The sequence below is a fragment of the Bubalus bubalis genome, chromosome 9 (genome assembly GCF_019923935.1).
Source record: "Bubalus bubalis isolate 160015118507 breed Murrah chromosome 9, NDDB_SH_1, whole genome shotgun sequence".
NCBI lineage: Eukaryota > Metazoa > Chordata > Mammalia > Artiodactyla > Bovidae > Bubalus > Bubalus bubalis.
In genome coordinates, this window is record NC_059165.1 from 98,313,542 (window position 1) to 98,335,435 (window position 21,894).

At 55.1% G+C, this 21,894-nt stretch overlaps 2 protein-coding genes and 1 non-coding gene across 8 annotated transcripts; 1 reads left to right on the forward strand and 2 right to left on the reverse strand.

Annotated features, from left to right (window-relative positions):
- The first annotated feature begins 80 nt into the window (after positions 1 to 80).
- On the forward strand, positions 81 to 9,400 carry BEST2 (bestrophin 2). Its single transcript, XM_044948188.2, has 9 exons — positions 81 to 4,384; positions 4,549 to 4,643; positions 6,082 to 6,315; positions 6,398 to 6,552; positions 6,896 to 6,973; positions 7,143 to 7,295; positions 7,383 to 7,463; positions 7,661 to 7,815; positions 8,439 to 9,400. Exons 1-9 carry the CDS (start codon positions 4,233 to 4,235, stop codon positions 8,872 to 8,874), a joined length of 1,539 nt encoding a protein of 512 aa, XP_044804123.1. The 5' UTR covers positions 81 to 4,232; the 3' UTR covers positions 8,875 to 9,400.
- TRNAC-ACA lies at positions 5,743 to 5,814 on the reverse strand. The gene has a single exon. It is a non-coding gene; the product is annotated as a tRNA-Cys (tRNA).
- Positions 9,401 to 11,510: 2,110 nt separating the features above from the next.
- On the reverse strand, positions 11,511 to 21,823 carry HOOK2 (hook microtubule tethering protein 2). Of its 6 annotated transcripts, none has more exons than XM_006041578.3 (23): positions 21,665 to 21,823; positions 21,076 to 21,161; positions 20,934 to 21,006; positions 19,949 to 19,999; positions 19,722 to 19,854; positions 19,557 to 19,624; positions 19,008 to 19,070; positions 18,618 to 18,698; positions 18,356 to 18,516; positions 18,129 to 18,269; positions 16,870 to 17,071; positions 16,457 to 16,567; positions 16,260 to 16,347; positions 15,802 to 15,871; positions 14,810 to 14,947; positions 14,627 to 14,714; positions 14,530 to 14,535; positions 14,386 to 14,420; positions 12,660 to 12,742; positions 12,474 to 12,577; positions 12,196 to 12,306; positions 12,056 to 12,130; positions 11,511 to 11,954 (listed from the first exon to the last, which is right to left on the reverse strand). In XM_006041578.3, exons 1-23 carry the CDS (start codon positions 21,707 to 21,709, stop codon positions 11,805 to 11,807), a joined length of 2,163 nt encoding a protein of 720 aa, XP_006041640.2. In that variant the 5' UTR covers positions 21,710 to 21,823; the 3' UTR covers positions 11,511 to 11,804. The 6 variants fall into 6 exon arrangements, 5 of the variants coding, with proteins under 5 accessions (XP_006041640.2, XP_044804124.1, XP_006041642.2 ...); XM_044948189.1 differs by having other exon boundaries at positions 12,056 to 12,127; positions 20,934 to 21,030; XM_006041580.3 differs by lacking the exon at positions 14,530 to 14,535 and having other exon boundaries at positions 12,056 to 12,127.
- Between the last annotated feature and the right edge of the window lie 71 nt (positions 21,824 to 21,894).

Below are 21,894 nucleotides of genomic sequence, written 5' to 3' on the forward strand. Positions count from 1 at the left end.
CACTGCACAAAGATGTCACATCCAGAGAGGCATTGTCACAACAGATCTAATAGAGATGCACGTTTATTGTGGCAGTTTTGGAAGGAGGGTTCTTTGGTAAAGGGGTGCTGTTTTCTTGGTCTTTATGGGTCAGGGTGTCCTTCAGGGCTGTAAAGCCTGGAGTAGAAGAAGTTGTATCTGCCCACATCCTTCAGGGCTCAGAGCGTGGGAACCAAGAGGCCCCTTGGCCAGCCCCAGGCTGGCGGGGAGCGGATTAGACCGGCAGCGGGCCCAGCACTGCCTGCTGTTTGGTTTGGGAATTAGTGGGCGCCCTGGGCAGAGGCTGGGCTTGCCAGACTGGGGATTAACAGTCTCCACCCACCTCCCCCCCACAACCAATTCCTGTTCTATGGAATGGCATGGCATCAGCCTGTCCCAGCACAGGACTGCAACAGGGGGGGCAGTTTAGGGGACAAGATAACAAAAAACTCAGAGGCTAGAGGGGCCCTGAAGTCCCATCCTGCCCCCAGAGCAGTCTTAGTGGCCTGTATCATGTTTCCTGCAGTTTGAGCACCAGTCCCCTGTTCTTAAAATGGAGACACAAGTGTGGCCATTCATAGGGCCCTGGCACAAATTCACCTGACCTTGGAAGGGTCAGCACACCAGCCTGAAAGACACCTAACAGTCCGCCTTCTCCCCTTCACGCTTCCCTCTGCCACTCCTGGACAGTCATTGTCACACCCTGCTTGAGAGACCCAGGATTGGCATGATCTTGGGCATTTGCAAGTTCCAAGCTGGCGCTAAATGTGGGTGGGGGAAGAAGGGGTGCTTGGGGACACACATGAGTCAGGAAGCAGTGTTTAGACAGCACACATCCAGGATCTAGGTGGGCCAGGGTGTGCATATGTAAGGGGAACCCAGCCACGAGCCTAGACGTGTCCCCCCCAAATCCGTCGGGTTGCACACAAGCCAGTATAGGCAGGTCCATGTCAGGGAAGTGCTTATAACCTAACCAAACTGCTCGGGGTTCAAATCCCAGGTGTGTCATGAAAGGGCTGTGTGTCATCTGGGCCTCAGTTTAGCGGGAATAATAGCGGGAATAACAAAGTCACCAAATTCACATTTCCTGCTTGTAAAGACACAATGAGATGAAATAGGTAACGCCTTTACAACAGCCCTAGGCATGTACCTGCCAAGGAGTGTTTGTTAATATTCGCTGTTACAATTAGTAAGCATGTGAACTAGCCTGGGCAACCTGCCTCCGCCCCAGTAGGGGTCCAGCAGTCAAAAGTGTGTGGGGATACTGGGAGCTGGAGGACGGGAGATGAGCATGGGGGTGGGGGAGTGGGGGGAGGGCTGGTAGCTGTGTGTAAGGATACATCCAAGGAAACGGGCCTCAGGTCGGGTATGAAATGAAGTGAAAGTCACTCAGTCATGTCTGACTCTGCAATCCCATGGACTATACAGTCAGTGGAATTCTCTAGGCCAGAATCCTGGAGTAGGTAGCCTTTCTCTTCTTCAGGGGATCTTCCCAACCCAGAGATTGAACCCAGGTCTCTGCATTGCAGGTGGATTCTTTACCAGCTGAGCTACAAGGGAAGCCAGGTTGAGTATGGAGCCCATCAACCTGAAGCCTATCCCCTCCCCAGTTGCCTTATCTACCAGCATCACCCCTCACCCTCTTTTATGAGCTGTCCAGCAGCTGGACAGCGGAGGCATGGGTCCGAGGACAGACAGTCCGGGCTGGTTCCTAATTACCCCGGGTGGGGCAGACACCTGCTGGGTTAGGAACACAGCGTCCTGGCTGGCCGGACCTCAGGGTGGGGTCGAGTGGAGCCATATGCACTTCTGGAGCTAGGGTGGACTGGAGAGTCTGAGGGGCACTCCAGGATGCCCCTCTTAGGGCTAGAGCCCTGAGCCTCTGCCCCTCCCACACTGGACTATGCATTCAAAGTTGAGGATGGAGGGCTGTCTGTGCCAGGCTAGAGTGCCCCCTGTGTAGGTGTGCCTCTGAAGGGAGAACATGTGTCCTGTATCCGTGCCAAGTGTGGGGACAAAGTTTTGTGTCCCTAAGCTTGTGTGTTCATGACAATGACGAAAGTGACTGCAACCCAGGGTGTGTGTACGCACCTGCCCGCCACCACCCAAAGTGAGGGGGTGTTGGGGAGGGTGTGTCTTATGGATTGATGTACAAATAAATGCAGGTGAATTTCATGAGGGATTATGGCCTGACTCCTGGATGTGACCCTCTGGGTCTGTGGGACTGTTGGGAGGGGTCAGTGTTGCCCAAATATGTCTTTGCAACATGGGCAAATCTAAGGGACCACGGGTCCTGGATCTGATCCCAGGACTGTGGGCTGCTGTGTTGAGGGGTGGTGCTCCTGCATCTGATGTGTGGTGCTCCTGCATCTTATGTGTGGTCAATTCAGTTCAGTCCCTCAGTCATGCCCAATTCTTTGCGACCCCATGGACTGCCACACGCCAGACTTCCCTCTCCATCACCAACTCCCAGAGTGTGCTCAAACTCGTGTGATCACAGGTGTGTTTTTGTATGGGGGAGATCAGGAATAAATGTAGGTTACTTCCCTCTGTGTGATGGTCGCCTGTGTGATGGTCACCTGTGTGATGGTGTTCTGGGGTTGGGCTGTGGTCTGCACTTGGCTGGTTGTGTGACCTTGTGTGTGTCTTTATTACCTAGTACAATTATGAAGGAATTCAGTGCTTGGGTCCCTGCCCTTGTGTTCCTGGGTGGCTGTTTGGAGCACTGTGTGGGTGCCTGAGAGCTGAGAACCTGGTGGGTTTGGTTTAGGGTCCATTGGCTTTATATCTGCAGTTTAGTGGGGGTGGGGTATGGCTAAGTGTCTCTTGTGTGACTCTGGAAATCTTTGTGACTGTGTAACTTCTTTCTGGGTCACGGTGATTGTGGGAGGCTGTGTTGAGGAAAGTTGAATTTGTGTCTGGATCTATGGAATGTTTCCATGTGCATCTTTATGGTTAATTTACAAGTGAGTTTCGAGTGACCCAGCCTCACTGAGTAGTGTGTGTACAACTGGGTTGGGTAAAGACAGGGTTCCTGCCCCCTCCCCCAGCTCTAGGGCTAAAGTTTCTGGGACCTGCCAGTGACTGACTGACTGGGAGACAGGACAGGGAGGAGCTAGGGAGGTCAGGGTGAATTCTCCACCCTCCGCCCCAGGTAACAAACTGAGGAGACTTCAAACAAAGTTCTTAGGCTGTAACTGTGCAACTGACTAGGGGGAGGGCCAGGGAAGGGCCACCCAAGTCCACTCCCCAGCCCCCTCCCTCACAGAATCTGGCTTAAGCCCCACCCAACACTGAAGCCACCCACCCAGCCCATCCTGTCCTTGTCCCAAGTGTCACTGAACCAGCCATCAGGTGAGAAGGACCCAGGCCTGGGGGAACCGGGAACCCTGAGGACAAGTCGGTCTGCAAGGGAGAATCCATCTGAATCCTCAGCGTAGGGTGTGGAAGGTGAGCAAGGAATGGACACAGGAAATGTCCAGGTGGATCCAGGGCCAGGGGGAGGGGGCAGAGGCAGGGCGATTAAGTGGGAGGGGGATAGACTGGGGCTGCTGTGCAGCAGAGGGAGCCAGTCTAAGGCCAGGGGAACTGTGGGAAGGGACCTGGGGGCCAGGAGGCTTGGGGGCCAGGCTTTGGAGGACTTCAAAAGAAAGCGCAGGGCAGAGAATGGGCCCAGATTGGGTTGGGGGAGGAGGAGAGGAAAGGTCGAAGTGGAACTTGAGGAAAGAGAATTGGGGATGAAACTCAGTTGGAGCCCTGGGAACTTAGAAACTAAAGGGTTCAGGACTCAGGGAGCAGAGGAAAGTGTAGATGGCGTCCAGGTAAGGGGTATGGGATCTGAGAGGGATAAAACCTAAGGGTCTTGAGGGTGGGAGATAGACGGAGAGGGCCAGGGAAGGTCTGTACAAGACGCTGGGACCGGGAGTCCAAGGAAGGGAGTGACCTGGAAGAGGGGGCCTTGGAGAGGAGGGCTGGGGGCTAGGGGAGGGCAGAGCAGGTGGGAGGAGAGGGGAACCCGAGCAAGAGCCGGAACCCAGGAGCTGGTAAGGTGGTCGGGCTCGGAACAGCGCGCAGAGTCGAGCCGGGCCCGCATCTCTCCACCCCCGCCCACAGCCTCCAGCCCGGCTCCGTCCCGGCCCCCTACTCCTCGGCCCCCAAGCCTAGGTCCGATCCAGCGCCCCCTCTCCTTTGGCGCGACCGGCCCGGGCGCCGCGATGACCGTCACGTACACGGCGCGCGTGGCGAAGGCGCGCTTCGGCGGCTTCTCGAAGCTGCTGCTGCTGTGGCGCGGGAGCATCTATAAACTTCTGTGGCGCGAGCTGCTCTGTTTCCTCGGACTCTACATGGCGCTGAGTGCCGCCTATCGGTGAGGCGGCCCCGGGGGTGGGTAGGGTGGGGAGGGGATGGGGAGTGCCGTGCCTGAGGGAGGTCTCAGGAGGGGCTCCGGGGCGGCCCCGGAGTGGGTGCGGGAAGAGACCGGCTGCTGGGGACCTGGGCTCGCCGATGACCCGGTGCCCCTCTCCCTCGCAGCTTCGTGCTGACCGAAGACCAGAAACGCTACTTCGAGAAGCTCGTCCTTTACTGCGACCGGTACGCCAGTCTCATCCCGGTCTCCTTCGTGCTGGGTGGGTTCGCGCTCCGGAGTTTCCCATTCTCTTCATCCCGAGACACCCATAGCCATTCCTGCTTTCTGAGACCCTTCCTCAAAGCCATCCCCGCACATCCCCATTTCTGCATCCTTTACTCCAGGTATGGCATCGATTCCCAGGACCTTGGAGGTCACCTAGTCAGTGTATCCCCTGAAGTTCCCCCATGAGAGAGCTCTGTGTCATCCACAGGCTTATCCCTGGTCACCTCAGGGACTCCCATCTGTGTCTGCATGGGGTTACCAGTGCCTCCCCTCACATGTTCTGATCCCCAGTGTGTGTTAGTCACTCAGTCATGTCTGACACTTTGAGACCCCGTGAACTATAGCCCGCCAGGCTTCTCTGACCATGGAATTCTCCAGGCAAGAATACTGGAGTGGGTTGCTATTCTCTTCTCCGAGGGATCTTCCAGACCCAGGGATCAAACCCAGGTCTCTTGCACTGCGGGCAGATTCTTTATCATCTGAGCCATCCCAGGGACCCCCTCCAAAGATCCCATAGGACTCCCTCATTTCAAGTCCATCCTGAGGGGCATCTCTCTGACAAGTCCGCCAGCTCCCTGTCCTCAATGATTTCACATAATATCAGCCTTCCTCCCACCATTCTGGGCCCATAAGGATGGGGTGACCAGCTTGCCCTAGGTTTCCTAACTTAGACCGTGTGCCCAACCCCTTCACACACCCCTGGCTCAGGGGCTCCCTATGGCCTTGGTGACAACTTACCTGTGGGCTCCATGTCTTCACCTCGATGTGTGCTCAGTCGTGTCTGACTCTTGAGATCCCTCGGACGGTACCCCACCAGGCTCCTCTGTCCATGGGATTTTCCAGGCGAGAATACTGAAATGGATAGCCATTTCCTACTCCAGATCTTCCCCACCCAGGGATCCAATTGGCGGGAGGATTCTTTACCACTAACTCCACCTGGGAAGCCCTCCTTCACCTCTTTGAGTGAGTGAAGTCGCTCAGTCGTGTGTGACTCTTTGCAATCTCATGGACTGTAGCCTACCAGGCTCCTCCATCCATGAGATTTTCCAGGCAGGAATACTGGAGTGGGTTGCCATTTCCTTCTCCAGGAGATCTTCCCGACCCGGGGATTGAACCCGGGTCTCCTGCATTGTAGGCAGACGCTTTACCGTCTGAGCCACCAGGGAAGTCCTTCACCTCTATATGGAGATCCTAATCTCCCATCTCAGATGACATCCAAGCAGCCAGGGTGATTCAGCCTGCACCAACCTCTGACCTCAGGGCTAGATCCTCAGGTTCCCAGCCCACGTGGTCCCACATGGTCTGGGTGTCCAGTTACCCCGTGCTCCTGATGCAAGACCCAGGTCGGCTCCTCTTCCCTTGATCTGGGCTCCCAACTCCCTGACCCTAGTTTCCCAACTGAGCCCTCTCCCCCATCCCCGGCTCTCCCGCAGGCTTCTACGTGACGCTGGTAGTGCACCGTTGGTGGAACCAGTACCTATCCATGCCCCTGACCGACGCGCTCATGTGCGTCGTGGTTGGCACAGTGCACGGACACGATGAGCGCGGCCGCCTCTACCGACGCACGCTCATGCGCTACGCAGGGCTCTCCGGGGTGCTTATCCTGCGCTCGGTCAGCACCGCGGTCTTCAAGCGCTTCCCCACCATAGATCATGTGGTGGAAGCAGGTGAGGCTCCGGCCAAAACGGGACGCAGGCGGCGGGGGCAAGGTAGGGGCGGGGCAAATAACTCCCGACCTCGCCCGCGCAGGGTTTATGACCCGCGAGGAGCGCAAGAAGTTCGAGAACCTAAACTCATCCTACAACAAGTACTGGGTGCCTTGCGTCTGGTTCTGCAACCTGGCGGCGCAGGCTCGGCGCGAGGGCCGCATCCGCGACAACGGCGCCTTTAAGCTACTGCTGGAGGTGGGTTATCCGGATGGTCATTCTTAAAAAAAAAAAAAAAAAATTATACCCCACCCACCCTGAGGTTGTGTCATATTGTGACTTGCCACGTGCCTTTCACAGGGCGGATTCCAAACACCCTTATCTAGAGCCCCGAGGTGTACACGTATCGCTATGGGACGGTTTCTAGGTGAATAATGCCCCTAGGTATACACACTCACCACTAAAGACTCTCTAGTCCCTGGAAGCACATGCCCGCCTCCCACTAGGTGACCACTCACCTCCATCCCAGGTAACCCCCTACTTAATCCCCATGTGTGAGCTCACATTTCAGCCCCCTCATGACCTATATCTGCCCCACCAGGAGCTGAATGTGTTTCGGAGCAAATGTGGGATGCTCTTTCACTATGACTGGATTAGCGTGCCCCTTGTCTACACCCAGGTAACCTGGTTCTGCCTTTTTATATCCTGTGTCAGAGGCTCTGGAGCATTGGTCTCAAGGAAAAACTAAGGACTAGCTGAGACCCTGTCACAGTGACTAGTGGTCCTAGCTCTGGTCTCTCCATGACTTTCAAGACCTGACTGGCACCCCGTCCTGTCCCTCCCCCAAGGTGGTGACCATTGCTGTGTACAGCTACTTCCTGGCTTGCCTCATTGGCCGCCAGTTCCTGGACCCAGCACAGGGCTACAAAGATCACGACCTGGACCTGTGCGTGCCAATCTTCACCCTGCTGCAGTTCTTCTTCTATGCTGGTTGGCTCAAGGTGGGTGGGGGTCCCAAGGCCAGGACTACAGGGGCGAAGTGGGCAGGGGTTCTCAGGGCTCTGCTTACCTCCTCTCTCCCCACTCAGGTAGCTGAGCAGCTCATCAACCCCTTTGGAGAGGACGACGATGACTTTGAGACCAATTTTTTGATCGACCGATGCTTCCAGGTGAGATTCTCTCAGTTGAGACCATTCCTAGGCTCCTAAAGGGACCCTGGCCCCAGCCCTGCCAAGACTCTTCCACACATCATTCCTGAACCATCCTCTCTCTTTGATAGCCACCTTCCTACCCATCCTGAGGGGTCCACCCTATGGTGCCAGCGCTTTTCCATGCCCCACTTTTCCCTGCATATCCTCTCCCGCAGGTGTCAATGCTGGCTGTGGACGAGATGTATGATGACCTGGCCATGCTGGAGAAGGACCTGTACTGGGACACGGTTGAGGCTCGCGCTCCCTACACCGCGGCCACTGCCTTCCTGATGCAGCAGCCCTCCTTCCAGGGCTCTACCTTCGACATCACGTGAGCCAGTGGGGGTGGACAGGGCCTCTTGGGTTGGGTCTCATGACTGTGTCGTCGTTCAGTCTCTCAGTCGTGTCCAACTCTTAGGGACCCCATGAACTGCAGCACAACAGGCTTCCTTGTCCTTCACCATCTCCTGGAGTTTGCTCAAACTCATGTCCAACTCATGCTCAAACTCATTGAGTTGGTGATGCCATCCAACCATCTCATCCTCTGGATGCATGACTGCAGGTTGTGTCTAATTGAAGGGGCAGTGGGTGACCAGAACGGGGCTAAAGGCTACACCCTGGAGATTCGGAGCTAAAAGCTACAGTCAATAGAACTAGGATGAGGTGTCAGGGATCCGGGTCAAGGTCTGGAGCCGGGACACTAAAGGCTACAGTCTATGAGGATTGGGCAGACCAGAAGCAACACGAGGCAGAGCCCCAACTAAGCCTTTTAAGGCCTAAGTTTGCTCATAGCCAGAGCCAGAGGATAAGGCCAGGCTCTGGAAGGGGCAAGCCAAGACTTCTGGGAGAAGTGGAACAATGAGATGGGTGGAGGCAGGAAAAGTAGTGCGCGGTCTCAGCTCTGTTGATGAAGACGGGAGAGGCGGCAGCGCTGACCCTCTGTCTCTCCTGCAGGCTGGCCAAGGAGGACATGCAGTTCCAGCGTCAGGACGGCTTGGACGTGCCGCTGAATGAAGCACACGGCGACTTCCTGCAGCGCCTCCTGCCAGTGGGCACGGGCATGGGCACAGGTGGCCTCCTGGGCCGGCGCGTGCCCTTGCTGCGCCGCAAGAACAGCCACGTGTCGGAGGAATCCATGGCTGCTAGCTGCGCGTGCGCAGGCGCTCCCGACGGCGCGGTCCCGGAGTGTGGCTGCGAAGGCCCGCTGGTCGACTTAGGCCAGCCGGAGCCGGAGTCTGAGCCCCTCACCGGCCCCGAGTCGCTTGCCCCCGTCCCCGCTCCCAGGGCGCCCGCTGAGCCCTTAACCGTGGTGCCGTTGTCTGGGACCCGGGGGCCGGCTCCGCCCTGGCTGCCCAGCCCCATTGGCGAGGAGGAGGAGAGTCTAGCCTGAGACCTTTGGACCCTGAATTCCCAAGGACAGGGAAACAAGCCTGCCTGCAGCAGTTTGGGTCTGCATAAGCTGCGTGTGGACTCGGCCAGCCCCCTTCTTACCTGCCTGCGCCCCAACTTTACGTTTGGCACAGAGCGTTGGAGCGCCTCCTGTGGGCCGAGGGCTGCACTAAGGGCGGGGTATCCTTCCAGCTTCTTTGAACAGCTAGCTGGGCCTTAGCGCCAGCTCTACTTCCCGCCACTGCGTGAGAAGCTTTTATCCCTGCGACCTGCCTTTCTTCTTTCTATAGACTGGACATATAAGTGAGTGCCCATCTCCTGAGCTGTGTGGATGAAATGAAAGCGGCTTTAAAAAATGTTTGATACATAATAGGTGCTCAATAAAATTGTAGTTTTTTGTTTTTTTTTTTTCTAAAAACCTAACTCCTGCCAGGCGTTATGCTAGGTAAGCTTTAAGGATTATTTGATGATGTCCTGTCCACTTCCAAATTCTACTCTCTGAAACGGCCCCATTCAGTGCCCATGGTTTTACACATTCATCAATATAGGATTCACAGGTCCCAGGACCATGCTTTCTCCCCCCAACCTTTTGTTTATTTTTGGCCACGCCCTGCAGCTTAGTTGCAGGGATGGACCCGTTGCAATGGAGTGAGAAGTCCTAACCACAGAACCGCCAGGGAATTCTGCCAGCCTTGCTTCTGCAAGTGACCCCTCTGCCTCTACAATGCTCTAGGTCTTACATCAATCGTATGTACACGACTCCTGAATTTAGAAGTCCAGCCAGGGTCCCTTCCCACACTCTAGATGCAGAGAGCCACCTGTCTACTCAACATCTCTATGTATAGATCTCATGGGCACCTTGAACATAACATGCTCCCCAAACTAGTTCCCTGTCGACTCCCCACTTGTTTATCTTCCATCAGCTTTGTTCTTCCTGAGGACAAAACCTGGGAGTCACCTTCAACTTCTTTTTTTTTTTTAAGTTCATTTATTTGTTTAAAAAACATTTTATTTATGTGGCTGCATTGGATCTTAGTTGAAGCACACGAGATCTTCGTTTGGTCATGCAGGATCTTTTGGTTTGGTGCAGGTTTAGTTCCTCTACAGTATGTGACATCTTAGTGCCCTGACTAGGGATCCAACCTGTGTTTCATGATTGCAAGGTGGATTCTTAACCACTGGACCACTAGAGAAGTCCCTTAAAAAAAAAATACATATATATATATACACACACACACACACACACACACACACATATGTGTGTATGTTTTGGCCATGCAGAGCTGCAAGTGGTGTCTTGGTTCCCTGACCAGGGATCAAACGCAGGCCCCCAGTAGTGGAAGCACAGTGTTAACCACTGGACTGGCAGGGGAGTCCCCAGGTTCTCTCTCTCTCTTTCATCGCTTCTCCTTATCAGTTCAGTTCAGTCCCTCAGTCGTGTCCGACTCTTTGCGACCCCATGAATCGAAGCATGCCAGGCCTCCCTGTCCATCACCAACTCCCGGAGTTCACTCAGACTCATGTCCATCAAGTCAGTGATGCCATCCAGCCATCTCATCCTCTGTTGTCCCCTTCTCTTCCTGCCCCCAATCCCTCCCAGCATCAGAGTCTTTTCCAATGAGTCAACTCTGCATGAGGTGGCCAAAGTACTGGAGTTTCAGCTTTAGCATTATTCCTTCCAAAGAAATCCCAGGGCTGATCTCCTTGCAGTCCAAGGGACTCTCAAGAGTCTTCTCCAACACCACAGTTCAAAAGCATCAATTCTTCAGTGCTCAGCTTTCTTCACAGTCCAACTCTCACATCCATACATGACCACTGGAAAAACCATAGCCTTGACTAGACGGACCTTTGTTGGCAAAGTAATGTCTCTGCTTTTGAATATGCTATCTAGGTTGGTCATAACTTTCCTTCCAAGGAGTAAACGTCCTTTAATTTCATGGCTGCAGTCACTATCTGCAGTGATTTTGGAGCCCCCCAAAATAAAGTCTGACACTGTTTCCACTGTTTCCCCATCTATTTCCCATGAAGTGAAGGGACAGCAAATCCCATCAGCTTAATCTTCCAATTGTATCCAGAATCCAACCATTTCCTATTCCTCTAGGATTCCCACTCTGGCCAGAGCCCTCACTATCATCCAACCACCCATGTGGATAGTGACTAGGTCTCTCAGCTCTGACCCTAACACCTCCACAGTCTGTTCCTCCCACAGGACCAAAAGGAGCCTATGAACACTTGAATCAGGTCACATTCCTCCTTTGCTCAGAACCGTCTGTGTTTCCCACTTCACTTAGAATAAAAGTTAAGGGGGACTTCCCTGGTGGTCCAGTGGTTAAGAATCTGCCTTGCAATTCAGGAGACTTGGGTTTGATCCCTGGTTGAGGAACTAAGATCTCATACTTCAGAGCAACTAAGCCCCTGGGCCACAACTACTGAGCCCACACACTCTAGAGCCCATGCTCCACAACAAAAATAGCTCCCACTCGCCACAACTAAAGAAATCCTGCACCAAAATGAAGACCCAGCTCAGCCAAAAAAAAAACCCAACAAAGAACATAAGCCAGCCTTTTCTTAAAAGCAATGATCTTAGCCCCTTGCCCACCATCTCCCCCTGCCCTCAGTGCCCAGAGTCCAGCCAGGTCAGATTAAAAGTCTTTATTATTTTTCTTCTCAAATATAAAATCACTCTATCCCCTGGCAGCTCACTAACCCCAGGGAGAAAATCAAGAATAAGAATCACATTGCTAAAAAGAGTAGGCCCATTCTTGCCTCCCACCTGCCTCCTACACTCTTGTCCCAGCTGAGAGAGAAAGGTGCACAGACTGTGACTTCAAGGCTCTCAAGCAACCAGCTGAGGCATAATTCTGGGCCCCCTGTGAGTTGGGGGAATCCAGGGTGGATAAAGCTGGGCAGGTGGCAGGATCCTGCGATCCATCAGTGCTTGTCGGCAGGGCGCATGTTCAGGGTTGCTAGGCGTCCCAGGGGTCCACGGCGAGCGTTGGTGGCCAGCCGCTGCTGTGCCAAGAACGACTGGGCATGGGCAGGGGCCCGCTCTTCCCCAGCTCGCTGCTGTAGAGCCATGCCCTGGAGGGAGGGAGGAGGGGCACGGCTGGAGTCAGATGAGCCTCCAGGACACCAGCACCCCCCACGCTCCCAGTACTTCAGGCAGGTGATGGTGCACTCACCATATTATACCAGGCACTGATGAGCAGCTTTTCTTCCTGCTCCCGCTGACTTCGACTCTTGTCGAAGTCCATCTGCTAAGGAGGGAACAGTCAAGGGACTGGATATACTGGTGGCAGTGAGAAGGGGTTAGGACACCCACCTCCAGGTGCCGAATTCGGACGTCCCGCTCCCGGAGCTGTGTCCTCAGGGCGTGGAGATCTAGGGGAGCCCCGCCAGGTGGTTGCTGCTTGGGTTCCAGGGTCTGTATGACCTAGGGGTGGGGAAAGACACAGTCAAAGTGACCTTGGCCCCACCGGCCATGATGCAGAATTCTGTGACATGATGCGGCAGGACAGGCATGGGGCCAGGAGGCAGAGAGTTGCCAGGTGGGCAGCAGTGGCCCGGGCAGGAGGCCAGCGGGGTACCCAGCGTCCTCACCACGCGCGCCCTGTCCACATAGCGGCGGTACCGCTCCTCCACGGCCCGTAAGTCCTCGTCCTTCTTTTGCAGGCTGTGCTGAAGCTCCTCGATTCGCCGGGCTGCTGGGAGTCAAGGTGGCCCCTAAGCTCTGTGCAGAGCTTGGGGGCTCCCCCCACCCATCCAGGCCACTGAGCGCCCCCTCACTGCTGCTGTCGGCGGGGGGCTCCAGTTCCTCGATGTACTCGCGCTTCCGCTGCAGCTCCAGATCTGCTTCATGCAGCTTCTGCCTGCAGGTGGGGAGCCAGAGGCAGTCTCAGTTCCGGGCCCATTTCTCTGCTTCCCAGAAGTGTTCCTGCAGACCTCTCCACCTGACTCCAAGTCTGGGGGCTATGTGTCCCGGCACCACCATCTCTTCAGCCATCAGAGCCACAACCCTCCATGACCCTCACCAGGTGGCCCCTGCACCAGCCCTCCCTCCCCCATCTGTCCACTTCTCTCCATTCCACAGCCCACATGCTGGTCCAGGCACCGTCATCCCTTGCCAGCCTTCTACTCTCAACTCTTTAGTTCCATTCCCCACCCAGCAGCCAGGGATCTCTCTAGAATGCAAATCTCTTCTAATGAAAGGAAATACAAGCTAATAGTTTGCATTCTGCCACCTGGGGCAAAACCCCAAAGATCCCTTTAAATGAGACTAATATCATGTATCATGGACTTGGAACATGGTATAACATCTAATAGTGAACCTTCAGCTATATCTACTAAAATTACAAACCCATATGCCCTGGGAGCCACCCATTCCTTTTTGTGTGTGTGTGATATATTTGCACACAAACAAAATGATACATATATAAGATTTTACTTTGTTGCACACATTGAAATCGCAAATGCCTAGAAAGAATGAATTAAATCAATTACGATATTACCAAAAAAATGCTATATGCCAGCCCTTCTAGACCAGAATTCTACAGAATTAAGCCCTAATGCCTCCAGGTATTCATCTTCTATAAGGAAATAGCTTTCTGTGCTCTAGGTTGGCATTAGGTACATTCCAGTCTTGGCAGAACTGAGAGAATAGTCATGAAAATCATTTTCTGTAAGGTCCAGTTTCCCCATGGAACCCCAGCTGACAAAGACTGCTATATCAAGAAATTAATAATAAGGTCTCCCTTTATTTATTCATACGAAGAAATTTCCCCAGTTAACTGGTTAAGTAGGGAAAGCAAAGTGTACATATTATACTACCTTTTGTGTAAATTAGGAATGAGAGTAAAAAGCTATATTCATATTCATTTGAATTTGCTTTAAAAATTATAGAAAAATTTCCATAATGAACTAATAGAAATGGGGCTGGAATGGGGCAGAAACTGAGTTAATGAGGGAAGACTGAGATGTTTACCCTTTATTTCTGTATAACTTGGTATACCTTTTGGTTTTTAAATTATAATTGTGATAGCTATCTAAAATAGTTTCTTTCTTTATTTATTTAAGAAAGTTCTTTTTAATAAAGAACTTTATTTTTTAGGAATTCCCTAGCGGTCCAGTGGTTAGGACGTGGAGCTTTCACAGCTGTGGGCCCAGGTTTTATCCCTGGTTGGGGAACTAAGATCCCACAAGCTGAGCAGTGTTTTCAAAAATGAAAAAAAAAAAAAAAAAAAAAAAAAGCTTATTATTTTTTTTTTTTTTGCAATGCAAAAAAGTAATAAAAGCTGACTATCACTTTGTCACACAACCTTGCTGAAATTCCCTGAGTGACTCCCAATTGTTCCCCCAAAATAGTCCACACACCTTCCTTTGGTCTGTAAGACCCCAGGGGAGCTGACACTTTAGTCTGTGTGTCAGCTGACCCCTGGCCTCATAAACAACTCCCCATGGACACCAGATCCATCCCCTACACCTTTGCCCCAATCTTTCCCCCCACCCGACTCACAGATGTTCCTCCAACTTCCTCTTCAGCAGGATTGACTGGAGGAGAGAAGAGGCGCTGGGTGAGTGTGGGGATGAGGTGTCCAGAGGTCCCAACCTTCTTGGCGGGTGAGGGTCGGGAGTGGCACTCTGAGCCCAAGGTACTTACTATGGACTTCACGGGGCATCAGGCAGCAGTGGGGAGAGAGAGGAGGGTTACTGGTGGGCACAGGGGAGGGCCAGGCAGGGAGGAGGTGGGCACTCACGTCCTCAGTCTTGCCCCCCTGCTCCTGTAGGGCCTTCTGAAGGTCCTCCACCTGGGCCCTCAGCTCCGACAGCTGCTGCTGGTTCAGCCTGCGGAGGTGGGGGCCCCGCTCAGTGCCTGCGCCCTCCCTCACTCCCTCTCCAAGCTTAAGGGGGAGGCCCTCCTCCGCAGGGTGGGTCCTCACCGGTGCTGCGTCTCCAGGCGGTGGCGCGCACGGTTGGCCTCCTCCAGGTGGCGCTGCAGCTCCTCCTGCCGTTCCCTGTCGGCTGCCTCCTGCTGGCACAGGCGCTTGTTCTCCAATTGAAGTCGCAGGAGTGTTTCCCTGGGGATGGGGAAGGAGTGAGCAGGTCTGGGGATGGGTCACCACTCAGGCCTACAGGGCTCCGGGAGGGAAACTGGGCGGACGGGGCAGAGAGAGGGACAAAGCCCAGGGGAAGGGCCCAGTCAGACCCTAGGGTAGGGTTAGAGTACCCGGGACTGAGCCTAGGAGTGGGTGGGCAGAGCGCTGGTGGGGTGGCACAAAGTGGACAGAGCCATGAGCACTGAGATGGGGCTCTGGGATAGGAAAACACTGCAAAGAGGAAAGCTGGACTGGGAGTTCATGTGGGCAGGATATAGGACACTGATCCCAGCAGGGAATACTCTGAGAACAGGGCTGTGTCCTGGGGGCAGAACCTGATGTGGGCGGCGCAGGGCAAAGGATTTTTGCCTGGGCAGTGGAGACAGATAAGTTGGATCTAATTGGTGCACTGAGGGTAGATCCCAAAGAGGTGAGGGGAGCCACCAACAGGGCTAGAGTCCCAGCCAGTTAAAAGCAGAATTAGAAGTGGGTGAGCATAAAGGACTCCCCTGGTGGCTCAGATGGTTAAGAATCTGCTTGCAATGTAGGAGACCTGGGTTGGATCCCTGGGTCAGGAAGATTCCCCTAGAGAAGGGAATGGCAACCAATTCCAGTATTCTTGCCTGGAGAATTCCATGGATGGAGAAGCCTGGTGGACTACAGTCCATAGGGTGGAGGAAAAAAAGCTCGGCTAGGACTTGGGAACCAAGCTGAGCAGGTCTGGCAAGTGGTAAGTACCTGCTTTGGGGATGGGGTTGAGGGTGGGAACGGAGTTCAGGGTGGGAACTGGCAGGCTCCAGTGGGACCAGAGCTCTGAGTGACTGACCCCTGGATACCTGAGCTCTGCAGGAAGGATCTCAGCTGCTAAGTTTCCCACAGCCGGTGAGGTGGGATCCAGTGAGGGGTCTGGAGAATGTGAGAAAACTCTTCAGGTGGTGTCACAGTTCTTGTCCCCATCCCTAGGATCCTTGGATGAAGCATCTTTGGGGACTCAAGTTTGACCAATGCCTGACTTGACACAAACCCCACACCCAGCTTGAAAGGGAGCCATGATATTTAGCCTGAGTTTGCCTTTGCTCACCCCCTTAGAGCCCCGAAGGACAGCTCTTGCTGCTTTCCATTGGGCCACATCACCTCTTTCCACTTGAGACCCCCTCCAGCATGGCCTCGCTCTGCGACCCCAAACTAGACAAGCCCTGGGCACTGCCTTTTCTGCTTGCCCTAACAGCACATGTGGCCAGGTAAGGCTCCAGGCCAGAGCTCTCCCAGGCCCTGGGATGAACCTCCAACTCACCGGCCTGGGCCAGCCCCCGAGGCTGCATCTGGGCGCAGCGCAGCTCCTCATTGGCCTCCCTCAGGGAGTCCCGCTCTGCCAACAGCCGCTGGAGGGACAGGGTGCAACAGGCCACTTGAGGCAGGATCGGCCTCCTGGGAAATGGGCTTTGCCTTGATGGGCAGGGTGAGGCTTGGGCAGTAGGACCTCAGCCTCACCTCCTTCTCCTTTGTCACCGACTCATACTTTTCCTCCAGATTGCGGCACTCGAATAGCCATTTCTCAGCCTTCATGGCCTCCTCTTGCCGTTGGCCCTGCAGTTCCTGAACCTGAACAGAGGCGAGGGGAGAGGACTACAGGGTGAGAGGGAGGGACAGGGACTGAGTACAAGGTGAAAGGGCGGGGCCAGAGGGACCCGCAGAAAGAGACTTGGAAGAGGCGGGGCTTAAGTGAAGAGGCGGGGCTTGCAAAGCTAGAGCAGAGCTGTCCAGTCTAGAGGGTGTGGCCTCTACGTAAACGAGGGTGCGGGCTCTGGGTGGACTAGCTCAGCACTCTGCTGAGGGTAGGCCAAAGTCAGTAGCCAGCCGAGAGGAGCCCCCACCCCAGTCTGGGTCCAGGCTCCCACCCACACCTGTCGCCGCTGCGCCTCTAGCTGAGCACGCAGGGATCCGGCCCGGCGCAGTTCTTCCTCCAGCTGTCGTGTGCGCTCCGCGTGGCCGGCGTTGCACTCCTCCAGCTGCCGCACCTGCCGCCGAAGCTCCCGCAGCTCGCCCAGGCGGCGTCTGCAGCTGTTCAGCGTGGCTTCCAGCTGCCCGGCACGCTCGGAGGACTGCCTGGGGGGCCGGGGCAAATGGAAAGAGGAGGTGGGGGTCTGCTTGGGTCTGCAAGGGTTCAGCTTGGATGCGAGGCCCTCAGGGCAGGGGAAGGTGTCAGGTCAGCCTTGGGCATTTGGTTCAGGAAGGTCAGGGGTCAGCGGGGCCTGGTGATGTTGGGTGATCATTAGGGAGCATAAAGGAAGACCTAAACATAAATGGTTGTGTTCGTGCTCGGTGGCTCAGTCATGTCTGACTCTTTGGGACCCCACGGCTCCTCTGTCCATGCGATTTTTCTAGGCAAGAATACTGGAGTGGGCTGCCATTTCCTTCTCCAGGGGATCTTCCCGACCTAGGGATGGGACCCACATCTCATGTGTCTCCCACATTGGCAGGCAGATTCTTTACCAGTGAGCCACCTGGGAAGCCCCAAACATCAATGGTTACCCCAAGATCAAAATCAGGGGTTTTCTGGGAGACACAAAACGACTGAGGTTACAGGAGGAATGATGGGGCCCAGAGGATCTGAGGAGCCTCCTTGGACACTCTGGGGTCATGAGATGGCTTTGGGGCCAATAAGGGCATTGTGGGTGCAGGGGCCATGGAGGGGTCATGGTCATGGGGGATCTCTGAGGCATAGCAATACGGGGTTCTTGAAGATATGGTAGGGGCTCACTAGGAACTTTTAACATTACAGAGGTGTCATAGGGATCACAAGGGAGCTCTTTGAGGCTACAGAAGGCACATTGAGGTTCAGGGGTGGGTACTATGGGGGCCCACAATGCACTTTGCGGTTTCAGGGATGCTGTGGCATCATAAGAAGGGATAGTCATGAGATGGGGGGTCAGAGGTGTCACCAAGGGCAAAGTTATTGCATCATGGGGTCCTGGGGGGCCACCATGGATCCAGGGACTTTGGTGTTCTCCAGAGGACATGATGGGTTCCAGGATAGTGTTGCAGTGTTCAGGACAGTATTTTAGAGTCTATGGGGCATTGTGAGGGCTCACTAGGAATTTGGGGGTTACAGAGGTACAGTGACGTCAGAGGGGCAGTCTGGCAGTGGGGACCTGCCACTCACCGAAGCTCATCCATCTCATCCTTCAGAGCCTGCGCCTCCTGGGCCAGGCTGGTCAGCGCTTGGTTCCGCTGCTGCAGCTCGGCAACCTCCCGCTCCAGCTCCACACAGCGCATGCGCTCGTCCTCCCTGCCACTCTCCAGCCTGGGGGATGGCGGAAGCGTCACATGAAGGGACTGTACCTGCCCCAGGCTCCTGGTCTGCTGGCCCTGTCCCCCGCCTGGCCATACCTGAAGTTCTCTTCCTGCAGCTGCTCCAACTGGGTCTGCAGGAGCAGCAGCTTCTTGGCAGTGAGGCCGCTGGCGCCCTCATCCTCGGGCCTGCCCACCCGCTCCCTTAGAACCGAATTTTCCTGAGCCAGGCTCTGCTTCTCCTCTGACAGGAGAACCAGCTGCGGGCAGGCAGGGCATACAGATAAGCTGGAGCTGGGAGGGGAGGCTGTGCGGGCAACCCTACCCTGGGAGCACCTGAGAACTCCCATCTCGGCCTCACCTGCCGCTCCAGATCCAAACAGCGCTGCCGCAGCTCGTCCCCCTCATCAGCCTCCTCACTCAGGAAGTAGTACCTGCGGGACTGATGAGAGGAGTGGAGGGACGGGGAGAAGAAAAAAAACTCAGGGATCCAGGGGAGGAGGATGCGGAAAGGGAGGCTGGGATCTCCAGGGACAGAGCGGAGGGAGCTGACAAACCCTCAGATCTAAGAGAGAGCTTGGACCTGAGGGGACTGGAGGAAAGGCAACTCTGGAGCCCTGGGGACCTGGCAAGAGACTAGGATCCTGGGGGATGGGAGTGGTTTACAGGCTTAAGGTCAAGCCCCTCCTCCTTAGGCAGCCCTGGAAAATCAGTAATAGGGGTGGACTTTAACACGGTCCCCACCCTTTACCTGGCTATCAAAGTTCCCATATGTTTCTGGTGACAGGGAGTCAGAGGTGTCTTTGGTCATGAGCTGGAGGGAGGGGAGAGGGCAGTGGGAGAACACTGAGATGAGCTGGGGCCTCTGAGGGCAGACTCCAAAGTTTCTACAATCCAGCCTAAGAATCCTCGTCCTTCAAAACAACCCCAGTCCAGAGGCTCTCCCATGTGTCCAACAAACAGGGAGTCCTGGTCCTTCTTCCCCCCAGCTCCCAGCTGCCCTGCAAAGTATTTGGGATCCTAGATCCAGAGAAGGAACTGAACCCAGACCATGGCAGTGGAAGCATTCATTCCTAACCACTGGACCATCTGAGAATTCCTGAGGCCTGGCCCTTTTAGCATAGTAGGTTGTGACTTCAAGCTGGGAGGAGCTGGCAGACACATGAGACAGAGAAATCTGGCCAGCTGAGTTCCACACAGAGCCCAGGCCTTACCAGGGCAGAGCCTGTGCCCAGCTGCCTCTGCCCTGGAAATGTCCCCTCCCCTGAAGCTCCTTCCCACAGTGGGCACCCCCACCTACCTCCTGGATGGCTTCCATCACCACATGCTGAACGGATTCCTCTAGTGTCATGATTCTCTGGATGTGTTCTGAGGGTCAAGGTGGGGGAGACTGAGGCAAGGGTCGGAGGGGCGAGGAGGGTTTTCTCGGGTCTTCCCATTAGGGACCACCCCTAACCTCCCATACCCTGCTTTTTCTCGCAACTGATGGCACAACCCAGAACCAGCTGAAGCAGCTTGCCAAGCTCTTCTGGATCTGAGAACTCGCCAATGAGGCTCACATCTGGAAGGTGCTGCTCCAAAATGGGATGCCCCAGGACCTGAGGATGGGAGGATGAAGGGGTATCAGGGGCTCAAGGATCTCCCCCCGGCTCCTCCCAACCTAACCCACTAAATCCTTTTACAGTTACTCACATCCTGAGAGTACTCCACTAGGCTCTGTAAGATTGCCTTCAGATTGCTGACCTGGGGAGGGGCAAGGAGTTGTGTCCAGGGTCTGAAGCCCCCCAGAAGGGGCCAGGCAGACCCCACCCTGAACCTGTCTAGCTCATCCTCTTCTTCTCTGCCTCACCTCCTAATCCCTGGTCGTCTCATCCTGTTTGGTCCCATTCTCTGTCTCAATGTCCGCCCTCCTAGGACTGACCTGTCTGACTGCCTGCTCTTCTTCTCCACCTGCCCATATTATTTACGTGTCCCACAGATCCAGTCACTTCTCACCACCTGCCCCACTACCCTTTGACCCCTAACCATCATCTTTCACGTGAATGGTTACAACAGCTTCCAGTCTTGCTGCTTTCCCTCCATTCCTCTACAAACAGCCAGGGGGAGCTTTTCAAGGCCCCAGCCAGGTTTGTGTCTTTCCTCTACTAAAATCCTTTCTTGACTTTACACAGCTTAAAATAGAATCTACCTCCCTGCTCCAGCCTGCCAGGTCCCTGATGACCTCATCTACCATTCCTACACTCCTGCTTTCTGTTCTAACCTCCCTGCCATTCATTCCTCGATCACACCAAGCTTATTCCCAACTGAAGGCCTTTCCATTTGTTCCTGGGGTCTGGAATCCCATTCCTCCAAATCTCACATTGGAGATCAGCCCGTCTAGAGTAACCACCCACCCATTCTCAGTTGGCTGTCTCTCACGACCCAGCTTTTATTGGCTTCATAGAGCTAACTGCTATTAGAAGTCAATGTTAATGCTTGTGTATGCAGTTTTTTGTCTGTGTTACTCCTTGCTGCACACCCAGGCCTGCTTAATACAAGAATGAATGAACAAATACATAGTTAGCTGGTCCCCATACAACTGTCCCTCTTCCTGTCCATCACCCAGGATATGTCTAACTGACCGGTCCCTGATCAACTCTTCACCAGTCTGTCCCCCATTCCTGAGTCCACCTGTCACCTTCAGCCTCCGGTTGGGACCTGGGTCCTCTGAAATGCCCTGGAGCCACGCTTCGTTGAACCAGGAAGGGTCTCTGGGGGTGAGAAGGTGGGATGAGCTGCTGGAGGATTCCTTTGGGACCCTCCCCCTCAGCCCCACTCACATCTGGTTCAGCACAAAGGCTACTGCCAGGCCACTGCTCAGGTCCTGGGGGCTGGTACAGGGGGGCGGGACATTGAACGTCTGCAGCTGAGGGAGGAGAGGAAAGTACAACAAGCAGAATTAGGGGCCGGGACCAAGGAACCACGCCCCTTTCGAAGACTTTTCCTGTCAGCAGGACCCTCACAAGGATGGGCGGAAGTTGCTGCCCAGTTGCTCCAGGAAGCCAGCTCCGTGGGGGTGTGGCCTCTGCTCACCTGGACCGACCAGAGGGGGCGTGGCCTCACTCTACCGCTGCCGAACAAACTCCGCGCAACCAAGCGAGGGCAGAATCACAAGTCACCTGGTCCCCACAGGCACCACGTGACCAGGCCACCTCACCTGGGCCCTCCCCTTCTACAAGACCCAGCCACAAAGGGGCGTGGCCTCACCTGTTCTTTCCAGCAAAATTGCCACGTGACGGGGCAGGTGCTCAGGCCAGAGTTCAACTACCTAGCAGGCCGACGACCCCCTCCTCCTCCCAGCCCCAGGACGGAGTGGGTGGACAGAGCCAAGTTGGCGTACACCTGTCCCTGGCCCCGCCCCCGACCTACCCAGGTGAGCAGAGACCCGCATAGTTCTGCCTTGTCCATGCTCATGGCTCCCGATCGGATTCGACCCCGGCCGTGCAGCCCCGCCACCGCAGCGGCGTCCAGATCAGCCAACAGCGAGCGCCAGCAGCCCCGACCTCCCGCTCGGCCTAGAGCGCCGCCCCGCCCCCTAGGCGCAGGCCCCGCCCTAAACACGTGATCTCCTCCAGGCTCCAGCTCAGGCCTTCAGACCC